Below are 15366 nucleotides of genomic sequence, written 5' to 3' on the forward strand. Positions count from 1 at the left end.
AAAACATTACACTAAATATGAAAATAAAGCATTTATCATAAAACATTATAATAGATTACATACACACTCACATTCATACATGAAAATATTATTATTATTTACATTTTCTTTTTGTCATTTTATAATTTTATTATTTTTACTTATTTTATTTACATAAAAAACTGGGGTCAAATATGCCCTTGGTGGCAGATCTATATGGATATGACTTTCTGTGGCCTCTCCCTTGTCTCACCTGGCTCTTCACAAGTTACGCATCCATAAGCACCATTGTGCATGGTCATTCCTGTAGCATATGCTTTGGCCTGTAAATCCATAGTAGCAAGACAGACACATAATTTCACATTTTTTTCACCATCTTTGCTAACAATGTTTAAACCCCTGTCATACAGATTTTTTAGATCATTTCCAACTGACTTAAAGTATTCCAAGAAGGGGGGACTTGAGTTTCCTTGCCAAATAGCAGCTAACAGTGTATTTCCTCTACAAAATCTGTGAGAAACTGACAGTTCATTAATCGCGATAAACACTGGCCAAAGCTTCACTTTGCTGGAATTATAAAGTGGTATTCCATCAGTGTTTAGAATTCCACTTACGTTGTAAGGATATGACAAGAAATTGCCATTTTCATACAAGTCCTTATATGCTATTCCTTGGTATATATCTGACATAATGGAACTCTTTTGTTTAGCTTTCTCTTTATTTCCTAAAACTTCTTCCAATACACCTTCTCTTTCTAGTAAAAGTTTCAGCTGAAAACCAATGTCACAAATGATGAAGGAAGTGCGTGGTTTATGCTTCTTCTCTAGCTGTTGGGTCAAATCACCAATATATCTAAGCCCTTGACACATATCTGTAGAACACTGAAAAGCATCAGGATCATCTGGGTAACTTTGTAGACAGGATTCACAGTAATGGACGACCTTATATGCTGTATGGCAAACTTCTGCATATATCTTCTTGTATGTTAAGTCATTCAGCACTTCAGAGTCTGGGTTAAGGGCTTTAATTAGGCTTAACAATGCCTCAGATGACACTTTTGAACAATTATAACGACGTGTATATGCAGCAATTCCAAATGAGAATAGTTCAGTGTCATTATTAACTTGTTTGCCATCTGCATTGTTTTCAGTTTCAACATCGCTAACAACAATGTCACTCAAAGTGTCACTTGAAGATGAATCAATATGGCTTTCTGACAACTCAATGGAATCTGACAAGTCACTTTCTGAATCAGAGTGTTCAATGGCATTTACATTTTGAAAGCTACCAGTTGTTTTACATTCAATGCTGTTCTCAAAGCATGAAGACTCGTGTTCTTGGAAAGTTGATACTGCTGCAGAACAACATTCACTGCTACCAGATGCACTGTTGACTTCATCCAATAATTCAACCCCACTCAATCCTGACACCTCCATGGCTTTTTCAGGTCTGAGTAATGCATCGCCAGCACCATCAGTCTGTACAGAATCAGACCATCTGTGCCTCATTAAAGTTCTTCTAGGAATTTTCACAGAGCTGTCATACTTATACAATTTCTTCACTGGTTTCAGAGGACCTATAAATAAAAATTGCCTTTTATTAGTATAATTACTCAAAGTCTTCTGCATAAACAACTAGAGCTATCATTGAAGGTTTTTAATACCCCCACAAATAACTACTATAAACAGATTTTGTCTATGTTCAAGGGCTAACAATGCTTTAATAGTGTCACTGTGGCAATACTAAAACAAGACTTCGCTACAAGTTACCACCAAATAAATTCATACTTTTACGGTCAAGGTCAATTCAACTTTTTCAAGGTCAACATGTCACATTTGTCATCAGTGTTGTTTTGTCCAAGTATCAATCAAATCTGTCCATTAATATCAACAAAGTTACACCATTTTTAGCTAAATTCAATAACATGACCTTGACAGTCAAGATCATTTCAAGGCCAACATGTCGCAATTGTCATATCATATGTGACACAGTGTTGTTCTGTCCTAGTATCATTTAAACCCATCAATTAATTACAAAGTTACATCAATTTTATATTTTTAGCAAAATTAAATAATATGACATTGATGGTCAAGGTCATTTTTAGGTAAAGGTGAAATATAAATTATGCAACATGTCAATTTTGTAAGAATTGTTTTGTCCAAGTATCAATCAAATTTGTCCATTAATAACAAAGTTACACCATATGTAGCAAAATTCAATAACATGACCTTGACAGTCAACAAAAATCCAGCAAAATACCACATTTTGACCTTGAATGTCAAGGCCCTTGTGAGACAAGATCACTTTTACCTTGGTCTACTTTAAGGCTATTGTGTCCAAGTATGAAGACAAGCCATTCATAAATGACCATGTTACAGCCACTTATAGCTAACTTGAACTCCGCAAGTCAAATGTGTCGCTTTGCAACAGTATAATTTTCTCCTTAAATATAGGTAATTTATAAACACTGCTCTTGCAATGTACATGTACAAGCGAGAAATCTGATTTCCATTTCTTGTGCATTACATTCTTCTCATTGAGATATTTCCTCCTATGAAGTTTTTAGTCCATAGCTCTCAAATTGTAGGAGTTAGATCTCGGACAAGAATAAAGTATGAAAATTGATAAGGGGCAATAACTGAAAAAAAAACATTAATTTCAAGAGTACCAGTTCTCAATGAGATCTATCATCCTATAAAGTTTCAAGTCCACAGGTTTTTTAATATTGGAGAAATAACTTGGACAGAAATAAAGTATGAAAATTAACAAAGAACAATAACTAAAAAAAAATAGGTACAGAGTTACAATTCTTGTGGTCAATGAAAAAAGCTTGCATACCAAATTTTGAGTCAATCAAACTTATAGTGACCAAGTTATGCTCTGGACAAGCCTATTAAGTATAAAAATTAATAAAGGACAAAAACTCAAAAATCATGAAGTGAAGAGTACAAGTTCTTGTGCACTGCACTTCTTCTAAACGAGATCCATCATCCTATGAAGTTTCAAGTCAATAGCTTTTAAAGTGTAGGAGAATTGGCCCGGACAAAAATAAAGTATGAAAATTAACAAAGGGCAATAATTAAAAAATCATGAAATACAGAGTACCGGTTTTGTGCACTGCACTTCTTCTCAATGAGATCTATCATCCTATGAAGTTTCAAGTCCATAGCTTTCATAGTTTAGGAGAAATGGGCTGGACAAAAATAAAGTATAAAAATTAACAAAGGCAATAACTCAAAAAATAAGAAGTGCAGAATAAGGATTCTTGCACACTGCACTTTGGCTCATGAAAGAAGCAAGCATACCAAGTTTGGAGTCAATCTGACTTATAGTGACTGAGTTATTGCTCCGGACAAGCCTAAGGGGACGCCGCCGACAAAAGTAACTCCATTTGTCGCCTTTTAGAAGGCGACACAAGAACAAGCAAAGGCCGACCTGACTGTGGCAATACCTCTATTCTTTTTCTTTGAAAAAAAAAGTTGAGCTTAAAAGGCTTGATTATACTAGTAAACTTTATCAATATTAAATGAAACAATATTGTTAGAACTTACTATAACTATGTAGCAAATGAAGGTGCTGCAAGACTCTTTCCTTTGAGGACAAAATTTTGCTACAAGCAAGACACAAGAACTTTCCATCATTTGTTCGTTTGAAGCTGTCATTCTTATCTATCCTTCTCTCAGACATGGCTGGTCTGTTAAAAAATAAATACAGGATTAGAATCTTCAAAACCTGTTATATTATTTTTCTGACAGGAAGTGGCTAGGAAGATGGTATTAGGCTACGAAGCCTGCAGTCTCAAATGACATTCCAGGCAATATGAATTTAAGAAATTTTACTGTGAAAAAGTTCCACAACTCCGGCCCCCCCCCCCCCCCCCCCCCCCCCCCCCCCCCCCCCCCCCCCCCCCCCCCCCCCCCCCCAAAAAAAAGGGATAAATGTTTAACAATATGTGCAAGTCTATGCTCACTAAAGATAGTGTACACAGTGTTCCAGCTAGAAACTAAAAAGAGCAGGGTGCTTCTGATACAAGGCACTTTAAAGACACCTACATAAATCTTACAATTTCTATAATTATTTTCACTTTACAACACATATATTAAGGACGTTTTCAGGAGTTTTCATATAGACATATAGGCAAAATTAAAACTATTCAATAGAATTTCTTTAAACTTGGCATGTTGTAAGAATATGATAACAGAAACATTTTAAGCGAAAAAAAATTGGGGTCACCATTCTCGTTTTTGAGTTATCTGCCCCTGAATCAGAATTTTCTACTTCTTTGAGGTCAATTCAAGGACAGATAACTTATACATACTTAAATGAATTCTTGTTTTTACTTCTGAATTATATTTTTCTTTTTACTGTTGAGTACGATACATAATAACATACAATTACTTATATATTATTTCTGTTATTTTTTTTCAATGAAAAATGAGATACTTTAAATTCTTTAAATTAGAACTCCGTGAGTCGGATGTGTCGCCTTGTGAACAATATAGTTTAGGAAAATGGCCTGGACAAAAATGAAATTTGAAAATCAATTCAATATTTAGTCTGTAAAAACATATATATATCCATTGCCAATATGACTTTCCTACATTTCTTTCCTTTTTTTAGCAGTATTTTTTAACATAACAAATTAATAGTAAGTAAGTTAAATTGATTTTATTGAAATAAAACAAAATAACATTATTTACAGTGGCATTATATGTGGTTTATTTGATTTCTGAGTCATTTCAGCCCCAAGACAAACATAGACTATTAAAAGATGTATAAAAAAATTCTTTTATCTATAGTGGAAAAATTTCAAAGAAAACATTGCAAAATCTTACCTCTGGTTTTGATTATAATTCCATCATAATTCCTCTTTGGCCCCTAAATCTGAGAATTCCAAGTCTCTACATGATTGCTCTTCACAACAACTAACTTGTTAACTTATCATTAGAAAAACAAGAAATATCTTTAAAAAAGATAATCGGCGTAAATTCAGTGCAAAATGTCTCATAGCTTTAGAATATTTTCAAAATTAATGATATTTATACTTTATAACAATATAAATGTCTAAATTGAAATATATTTGGTGGTTACTAGTATAATCTATGACAGTTGTCTAAACTTAGCTGTAACATGTATGCTCCTATAATGTCAACAAATTAGTCATGTTATTATAGATGCTAGAAGCCTTTTTTGTCACCGTGACTTTTGACTACTGGTTTCAAAGTCAATACCAGATAATAACCAATCACACTACCAAATTTAGAGACTGCAAAGGCCACAATCAGCTGACAACTTGAATTTTATCGTTAAATAATATTCACTTAAATATGTATCTGACCTTCATTTTGTTAAAGCACTTCTGTGCATAAAATGCTGCAATTATTAGGTCATGATAATAACACCAAAATCTTTTGTTGTTTATATCTTTTATTTATGAAAGAATACAAACTGTAATAAACAATCAATGGAACATATCAACTCTGAACTATACTATTATTAATATTATATTAATGCCTTAATTCTTATCTATTTCTGGCAATGAAAATGAATAATTGAAGACTTAAATCAAAAGTTAAACATAACCTTACTAGTAAAAGTTATACTTATGTATTTTATTAAAAAAAAGGATTTCTATTAAAAATTGCACAGCTTGACTAGTATTTTGTATATACTACAGTACTGGACACGCGAAACCCGCACAATTCGCGTATTCGCGGCGAACTCTCATGCTTTAAAACGCGAGCGAATTCGCGGCAACTTGAGACAATTGCCGCGAATTCAACTCGCGGCGATTTTGCCGTGAACATTTGCCGTGATTCGCGGGGAATAATACATGGATTCATTTGTATAATAAATGTAGATCTATTGTACTCTGTGAACTTGAAACCAGATATACATGTACAAGTACGAAAATTAATTAGTAGATCTACATGAAGTTGTATCAAGAAAATCTTGTTATTTGCTAAAATGCCCTTTCTCTATTTATCTTTGATGCCAACAGCAAATATAAATAACCACGGCGAAATCAAATAACACCGTTAAAAACTTTCCGTGAATGGCGGGAATCATGACCTCAAATTCAATGTATAAATGCGACGCAGTACAAGTATGCGGCTCCATCGGCAGGTAAATAGTGTACATGTACACGTGTAAAACTATTTTTTTAGGGGGGATACATATTGAGTATAAATTAGAGATATAAATATAATATATGTGTAAAAAGATATTTAGTTACATAAAAAGATACATAATTGATACGACATTAACTTGTTCATTTCTAAATGTATCCCATTATTGAAAACGTTACATAAGATATAAATTCAAGCATGGTCAAATTACCGATGTGATAAACTAATCCTGCGTAAATATTCCCGTACGACCTGGAAGAGTTATAGTGGATCACCGGGACATTTCGTTCTCTAGGGTGATCATTACTCAATTTATTACACGTCTGTATAAAATAACACACGCAAGATTTGTCTCCTATAATTTCTGAATGGCGGATATTTGCACCCCTGTTTTAAAAATGTTAAAATATTTAATTGTTAGTTACCGAAAATTATCGCCGATTGTTGAAATTCCATAGCGCTAAAAGACACAAAAACACTCGCGCAAAAAGAAGCATCCATAAATAAAAGGAATATTATGTTTCCATTGTTAAAAAATAAATACAAAATTTACACACGAAATGACCTCTGACAAATGACTGGTCGGCTCTTCTGAAGAATCTGTGAATCTTTGATGTTTACACACCTGTAGTTGTTGCCGAATCATCAAAGAAATGCCGACACTCGATTGACTTCCACCTCTTTTTTATATATCAGAAAAAAACTGTCATTTCTTTTTGTCAAGGAATGATTACACATGTTTAATTATTGCTCAAGTAAAAAAAATGTTGGATATTGATTGTGTCAATTATTGACATATTATTAATCGTAAGTGCATTTTGATTGTGATATTTTATTTACATTTTTATGATCTTGAAGATATTGTGCAATACTTGTGTCTGCTATCAAAACATTAATGCATATGAAAGGACCACAGCTTCCAAAAATTTATTTTTTCGGTCAATTTTATGACAGAATCCCCGCTGCTACAATTTACAATTTTCAACAATCATAATTAGCGTATAAGACGTAATAATCAGTTACACCTGTGAATCGGTGGCGTGCTAAATGTCGCTTTGCATTGTTCTAAAAATAGAATATGTGCGAAAGTAAACAATGGATTTTAATTACATTTGTATTATTATCAAAATAACAATTGGACAATTTGTTATCCTGCGTTCTTTGATGTAGTACCAATTACCTTTTGTAATTTCAATCTCGTTTTATTGTTAACTAATTTTCACCAGCACCTGATTGCTTTGTTTTAGTATACAAAATGTATACGCTGTACATGTTCAAATGCTAAATATTTATAAATATACATGACATTTACAAGATTGTTTTAAAGTTTTAGAAATTAAAGACCACCGGAATGACCAAGTAGTACTTTCTAATACAATTATTGCTGAAGATTCGCCGTAAATTACGGCGATAAATCGCGGCGATTTTTCGTGAACCGCCGTGAAATTCGGCGAACTTGCACGCGGCGATGTTTTACCGCGTAGTGTCCCGTCGCGACATAGACTACACTCGCGGCATAACGCGACTTTTGCGGGTTTCGCGTGGCCAGTACTGTAGGGGTATGAGGTGGAGGTACTAGTTAAGCCTACTGGCATGGCTACGTGTCGTACACCTACACAGGTTATATTTAACAATGTACTTTAAATGTGGAATGTAAAATATAAATGTTGTTCCATATATACAGAAAATATATCTATTTATCTTATAATAAGTACTAAACTCAATTTTGTATAACCCATCAATGACACTGATTATCAAGTGAGACAGTTTCAGATTGAGGTAGTCAATTGGGGTGTATTTCGGTAAATTTACCTACCGGTGTAAACAAACGCCGAATAACTATGAATAAATTAATTTGTTATTATTACGCACAAAAAATAATACTTAAAGTTTTGCGATTCTTTATGATAATGTTGCATTTTAAATATATTAATTTTCGCAATTCATATCAGCTCTGGAGAATCTTTTGTTGATCAAAAATATCGTTCATTTTCATAGCAAACAGAAAAGCTACGGCAAATAAAGTACGAGTGAGTAGTAATCGAATGTTTAAGTAAAGGCTGAAAAACAAAAAGTTGGGTTTGTTGTTAATATTATCAACAAAATAAATTGTACATGAAATCATATGTATTGTATATTTTTGTATTTTGATATATCTTTGTTTTGGTCATAACGTTGTGATATTTAGTTTACGATTGTATAAATATTTTTAATACAACTTTATTCTTAGACACAAGTAAACTAAAGATTACGAATTTGTCCCTAAATTTCATAACAGCCAGTCTTTCCACCAATAAAAAACACCCTCTTTTAGCTGAAGATTTTGTAACTAACAATTTCATTTGTTACAAATCTAGGTCAAAAACCATTTTAATACAGCTACGCCGAATAAACTAAACAAAACATAATCTTTAGCAATATGAAGACACTTTGTGTAATAAAACCTCAAGTGGCAGCCTTGACCAACAGGGGTTACATGGGGGTTTCACCTGATATTACAGAATATTCTACTACTCTGAGAGAAATTCTGGCTAGAAAAGTAAATTCTGTCTCAAGATATAAGTGTTAAAATTCTGTGTGTCAATGTAAATTCTGCCTCAATTTTTTCTAAGTATTGAAATTCTGTCTTGTAAAAATAACGAAGAGCATAATATCTTTTTCTGTACAGAAAATTTTTTGATTCTGTTTTATTCTGCACAGAAAATCACCTATTTCCTAGGCCGATTCTGTGTCCAATTCTGTGTCGGTGTCAACTCTGTACAGAAAAACTTTTGATTTTGTTTTATTCTGCACAGAAAATTACCTATTTCCTAGGCCGATTCTGTGTCCAATTCTGCGTCGGTGTCAACTCTGTACAGAAAAATGAAAATCTGCCTCTATAACAACCAGAGTTGGTACAGAGTCTGTACAGAATTGGCTCAGAATTTTCGTACAGGTTAAGTAAGGCTGAAAATATTGCCTCTAAAGTGTTTTCAATTAAGTTTTTATCCCCTGTGGATGGAATCTGGAGGGGGATATAGTTTTGGCGTTGTCCGTCAATCCGTCCGAATTTCATTTCCGGACTAGTTCTCTGCAACTACTGGCTGGAATTCAACGAAACTTTATGGGAATCATCAATATCAAGAGGAGATGCGTATATCGTCGGCTTGTTCCAGTCAGACCTTTTAACTCAGAGTTATGGCCCTTGATTAGTTAAGTAGTATGCATATAGAGTAAAAATCGTTTCCGCGCTACTTCTCTGCAACTTCTGGCTGGAATTCAACAAAACTTTATGGGAACCTTCAATATCAAGAGGGGATGCGCATATCTTCAGCTTGTTCCAGTCCAACACTTTAACTCAGAGTTTTGGCCCTTGATTAGTTATGCAGTATGAGCTATTAGTATCAATGGGGGATACTCTTGCGTCCATCGTCATGCATCAACAATCATCTTCTTCTCTGAAACTGATGGGCACAACAGGGATCAACAGAGCTAAAAATAGAAAAACCTAGAAACATCTTCTACTACTAAATTAAATGATGGATGATCACCAAAATTTGTCTGTAGCATTATTAGGTAGGCTTGTATCAAATTTGCTCATATTAATATGATTGGCCTCTTTAAGGGGTCCCTAGTCTTTTTAAGTCATATCCTAATTTAATCGCATTGCTTGGGGCTTGCAGACTATCATCTTCATCAGATATTCGAGATGCTGTGAGAACAGTCGCATTCACAATATCGTCGAAATACTCTTGTTTAAGGTACTGCCATAGGGAAGGTTCTTGAATATTTGACTGTCGACAAATCTTTCTCAAGTTTAAAAGAAAATGTCCAACAAGGCGCATGGCTTAAGATGTGTAGATGCCTCGCTTAAGAACGTTTCCAACATTTTTTCAAGCCATTGGTTTCCCAACTGAACAATTAATTGATCACCTTTTACAGTTTTTAGCTCTACTTTTTTTTGTTTTTTGAAAAAAAAAGTAAAGTAGAGGTATTGCTATAGTCGCTGCGGCGTTGCTGTCCGCAAACTTGTACCTGGATCATTACTTTTTTATTTCTTGGTGTATTGTCTTCATACTTGGCCACAACAACCCTTGGGACAAGACCTTTCAGTAGACCACACTAACCTTGACCTTCATCCATAAATGACCTTGACCTTCAAGGTTAAAAGTCCAAATTTTGCTTGTTCATGCTGTTATTGGCTGTAACTTTGTTATTTTTGAATGGATTGTCTTCAAACTTGAACATAATAATCTTCAAGGATATCCCTTAAAAATATATCCCAAATCAGCATCACTGAAATGGTCTTCCTCATCATGATCATTATAATAATCAACTGGAGTTTCCTCACAAAATGATAACATTTGGGACTCCAAAGACCTCAAATGGATATCTTGGGCTTTCTGATTTTTATTAATAGAGTTCAAAATACCCATCAGTTCTTGGTGAAATTTTTTCACTCTGCACATTTTGTTCAGACAAGGAACACAACGAGTTCGAAGCTAACTCAACGGCTGCGTCGTCAAAGTTTTCTTTGTAGATGGGACTATCGGGGGCTTTTTGACTGAAGTCACATCCACTGGTTTTGTCTGGTGACCATCAGAAACGCTCATATCGGCTAATTTCTGCTTTGCTTTAGCCTTATTGGCAATATATCCCAAATCAGCATCACTGAAATGGTCTTCCTCATCATGACCATTATAATAATCAACTGGAGTTTCCTCACAAAATGATAACATTTGGGACTCCAAAGACCTCAAATGGATATCTTGGGCTTTCTGATTTTTATACGCCCGTTTGAAAAACGGGACGTATTATGGGAACACCCCTGGCGGGCGGGCGGCGTCCAATTTTGTCCGGAGCATATCTCCTACATGTATGGAGGGATTTAAATGAAACTTCATATAGAAATGTTCACCACTTGAGGGGCAGTGTTGCCGCACATGAACCAAGGTCTCTAGGTCAAAGGTCACAGGTCACAACTTAGAGGTCATTGAAAAATGCTTGTCCGGAGCAAAACTTCCACATGTATATAGAGGGATTTCAATATTACTTGGCACAAATGTTCACCATTGTGAGGCGGAGTGTCGCGTGCAAGATTCAGGTCCTTGCGCCAAAGGTCAAGATCACACCCATAGAGGTCAAAGTTCAGATAAAAATATGAAGATGTGTATATGGACCATTTAGTCATCTTTATTGAGGGGATTGTAACACAAAAATGGTCATTATCAAGACATGGTGTGATACATATAATTTAGGTCAATATATACAAGGTCAAGGGGTCACTAAAGATGATGAAATATCCAGATTTTGTAAATAGAATTTAATCAAAGGGCGACAACAAAGTTATTACTTTGTTCATAAATGACTTACATACAATTACTCCCTTTGATCTACTTTCACTTTCAATTCTAAAAAATAGAATTTAATCAAAGGCATAAAATAATCCTCTTCTTGGGACTTGAGTATGTTCAAAAGAATGTAACATTTATTTACACATGTTTCATTCATTGGTCAAGATTCTTAACTGTGATAACTATGGTGTTCTGTAGACTTGGTATTTGTTCATAAAGATCATACAGTAATTTACCTTATCAAATGTAAATACTTTCCCATAGAAATTTAATTATATTTTAAATTTTCAAGTAAATATCAGTTCAGCTCATTCAAAGATTAAGAATTGTAATGAAATGTAATTTCCTATGAATAAAATCTTAAATCAGAATTTTTTAGTTTATTATGCCCCCCATTTTTGAAAAAAAGGGGGGTATATTGCTTTTTGCACTTGTCGGTCCGTCGGTCCGGTAGACCAAATGGTTTTTCCGAGTGATAACTAAAGAACCCTTAGGCTTAGGAACTTCAAACTTGGTAATGGTGATTGGTCATGACCAGTAATGACCCCTATTTGATTTTGGGGTCAAGGGGCAAAGGTCAAGGTCACATTGACCTTGAAAGAAAAAACGGTTTCCGATCAATAAATAAAGAACCTTTAAGGCCTTAGGAACTTCAAACTTGGTATGGTGATTGGTCATGACCAGTAGATGACCCCTATTGATTTTGGGTCAAGGGGTCAAAAGGTCAAGGTCACATTGACCTTTGAAAGCAAAAACGGTTTTCCGATCAATAACTAAAGAACCTTTTAAGGCCTAGGAACTTCAAACTTTGGTAATGGTGATTGGTCATGACCAGTAGATGACCCCTATTGATTTTGGGGTCAAGGGGTAAAAAGGTCAAGGTCACATTGACCTTGAAAGCAAAACGGTTTTCCGATTCAATAAACTAAAGAACCTTAAGGCCTAGGAACTTCAAACTTGGTATGGTGATTTGGTCATGACCAGTAGATGACCCTATTGATTTTGGAGTCAAGGGGTCAAAGGTTCAAGGTCACATTGACCTTGAAAGCAAAAAACTGTTTCTGATCAATAACTAAAGAACCTTAAGGCCTAGGAACTTCAACTTGGTATGGTGATTAGTCATGACCAGTTGATGACCCTATTTGATTTTGGGGTCAAGGGGTCAAAGGTCAAGGTCACATTGACCTTGTAAGCAAAACGGTTTCTGATCAATAACTAAAGAACCTTAAGGCCTAGGACTTCAAACTTGGTATGGTGATTGGTCATGATCAGTAGATGACCCTATTGATTTTGGGGTGGGGTCAAGGGGTCACATTGACCTTGTAGGTAAAAACCGGTTTCCGAATACAATCTAAAAGAACCTTAGGCTTAGGAACAATCAAACTTGGTATGGTGATTGGTCATCGAGCAGTAGGACCCTATTAATTTTGGGTCAAGGGTCAAAGGTCAAGGTCACATTGACCTTGTAGGAAAAAAAAACGGTTCGATCAAATAACTAAAGAAACCTTAAGGCCTAGGAACTTCAAACTTGGTATGTGATCTGGTTCATGATCAGTAAAGATGACGCCGTATACAGTTTTGGGGTCAAGGGGTCAATTAGGTCAAAGGTCACATTGACCTGTTAATTAAAACCGGTTTCTGATCAATAACGAAAAAGAATCCTTAGGCCTAGGAACTTCAAACTTGGCTATCGGTGATTTGGGTTTTCATGAAAAATCAGTAGATGACCCTATTGATTTTGTGGTCAAGGATTTCAGAAGGTCAAAGGTACATTTGACCTTGTAGGTAAAAACGGTTTTCCGATCAATAACTAAAGAACCTTAAGGCCTAGGGAAACTTCAAAAGCTTGGTATGGTGATATGGTCATGATCAGTAGATTGACTCTATTATAAGATTTTGGGTCAAGGGGTCAAAGTCAAGGTCACATTGACTTTTTTTAATTAAAAACGGTTTTCTGATTCAATAACAAAAGAACCCTTAGGCCTAGGAACTTTCAAACTTGGCTATGGTGATTGGTTATGACCAACTCAGGATGACCCCTATTGATTTGGCCATTAAGGGGTCAAAGTTCAAGGTCCACATTGACCTGGTAGGTAAAAACGGTTTCCGATCAATAATGAAAAGAACCCTTAGGCCTAGGGACTTAAACTTGAGTGTGATTGGTCATGATCAGTAGATGACCCTATTTGATTTTGGGGTCTAGGGGTCAAAGGTCAAGGTCAGCATTGACCTCTTAGGTAAAAAGAACGGTTTCCGATCAATAACTACGAACCCTTTAGGGCCTAGGAACTTCAAACTTGGTATGGTGATTGGTCAATGACCAGCAGAAATGACGCCCTATTTGATTGTTGGGGTTAGTAGGGGTTTAAAGGGCAAGGGTCACATTGACCTTGTACGTAAAAATGCTTCCGATCATAACTTAAGAAACCTATCGCTAGGAACTCAACATGGTATGGTGATTGGTCATTGAACCAGCAGATGAACTTATTGATTTTTGGGGTCAGGGGTCAAAGGTCAAGGTCACATTGACGCTTGTAGGTAAAAAACGGTTTCTGATCAAGTTAACTAAAAAACTGGCTGTAGGCCTAGGAAACTTAAAAACTTTGTGTGATGATTGGTCATGAACCAGCAGATGACCCAATTGAGTTTAGGTGAAGGGGTCAAAGGTCAAGGTTCACATTGACCTTTTAATAAAAACGGTTTCTGATCAAATTAATTGCAAGAACGCATTAGGCTAGGAACTTTCAAACTTGGTATGGTGATTTGTCATGACCAGCAGATTACTCCTATTTGATTTTGGGAATCAAAGGGTCAAAGGTCCAAGGTCACAATGACTCTTGTAGTAAAAAACGGTTTCTGATCAATAACTAAAGAAGCTTCGGCCTAGAAACTTCAAACTTGCAATGGTGATTGGGTCATGACCAGCAGATGACCCGTATTGATTTTGGGGTCAAAGGTCAAGGTCACATTGACCTTGTATGTTAAAGTACGTGCGTTTCCACGGATCAATAATAGAAAGAACCGCTTAGGGCCTCTTCTATAGAACTTCAAAAACGTTGGCATGGTGAATTGGTCATGACCAGCCAGATGCCCCTATCTGATTTTGGGGTCAAGGGGTCAAAGTCAAGGTCACATTGCCCTTGTAGGTAAAACGGTTTCTGATCAATTTACTAAAAACGCCTAGGCCTAGGAACTTCAAACTTTTGTTTGATAGATGTGGTTGTTTTGACCAGCAGATGACCCCTATTGAGTTTGGGTCAAGGGTCAAAGGCAAGAGTCATGAACCAGTAGATACTTTATAACCCTTTATTAATTGTTGACACTGGGTCAGAAGTCATGCATAAATAACCTTAAAGCCATGACTAATTGGCTGCTGATAGGGGGCATACATTTTTACAAACATAATCTTGTTAAAATTACAATTACATGTTACTTTTTATCTTCCCCTACTGATTTGTTTTAAGGTTCAATTTAACAACAACAGGTGCCAAGGAAAAAACTTGCTTTGCTAGATCAACATTATCATAATTCCACCATCTACATGCCTAAAAGCTTTCATAAACGGGAGGTATTTTGTGACTATATGGCATCCTCTTGTTATTAATAGATGTTCAAAATACCCATCAGTTCTTGGTGAAATTTTTCACTCTGACATTTTGTTCAGACAAGGAACTCAACGAGTTCGAAGCTAACTCAACAGGCTGCGTCGTCAAAAGTTTTCTTTGTAGATGGGGACCTTTCAAGGGGGCTTTTTGAACTGAAGTCACATACACTGGTTTTTGGTACTCTGGTTGACCATCAGAAACGCTCATATCGGTAATTTCTCTGCTTTGCTTTAAGCCTTATTGGCCTCACGACTTCAACTTCGGCCATTACTACCGAAAAGCGTTAGCACTACCACAAACACAACATGTGGTAAAAATTAC

At 35.4% G+C, this 15366-nt stretch overlaps 1 protein-coding gene across 1 annotated transcript; it reads right to left on the reverse strand.

Moving 5' to 3' along the window:
* Positions 1-225: 225 nt before the first annotated feature.
* LOC132718638 (uncharacterized) lies at positions 226-3669 on the reverse strand (the record flags this gene model as incomplete). Its single annotated transcript, XM_060702357.1, is given in 2 exon segments — positions 226-1555; positions 3531-3669. Coding segments are annotated over 2 exon segments (1466 nt in total), but the record flags the coding sequence as incomplete, so codon positions are not given.
* Between the last annotated feature and the right edge of the window lie 11697 nt (positions 3670-15366).

Source organism: Ruditapes philippinarum, unplaced genomic scaffold, assembly GCF_026571515.1.
Source record: "Ruditapes philippinarum isolate M1 unplaced genomic scaffold, ASM2657151v2 ctg11620_1_1_1_1, whole genome shotgun sequence".
Classification (NCBI taxonomy): Eukaryota; Metazoa; Mollusca; class Bivalvia; order Venerida; family Veneridae; genus Ruditapes; species Ruditapes philippinarum.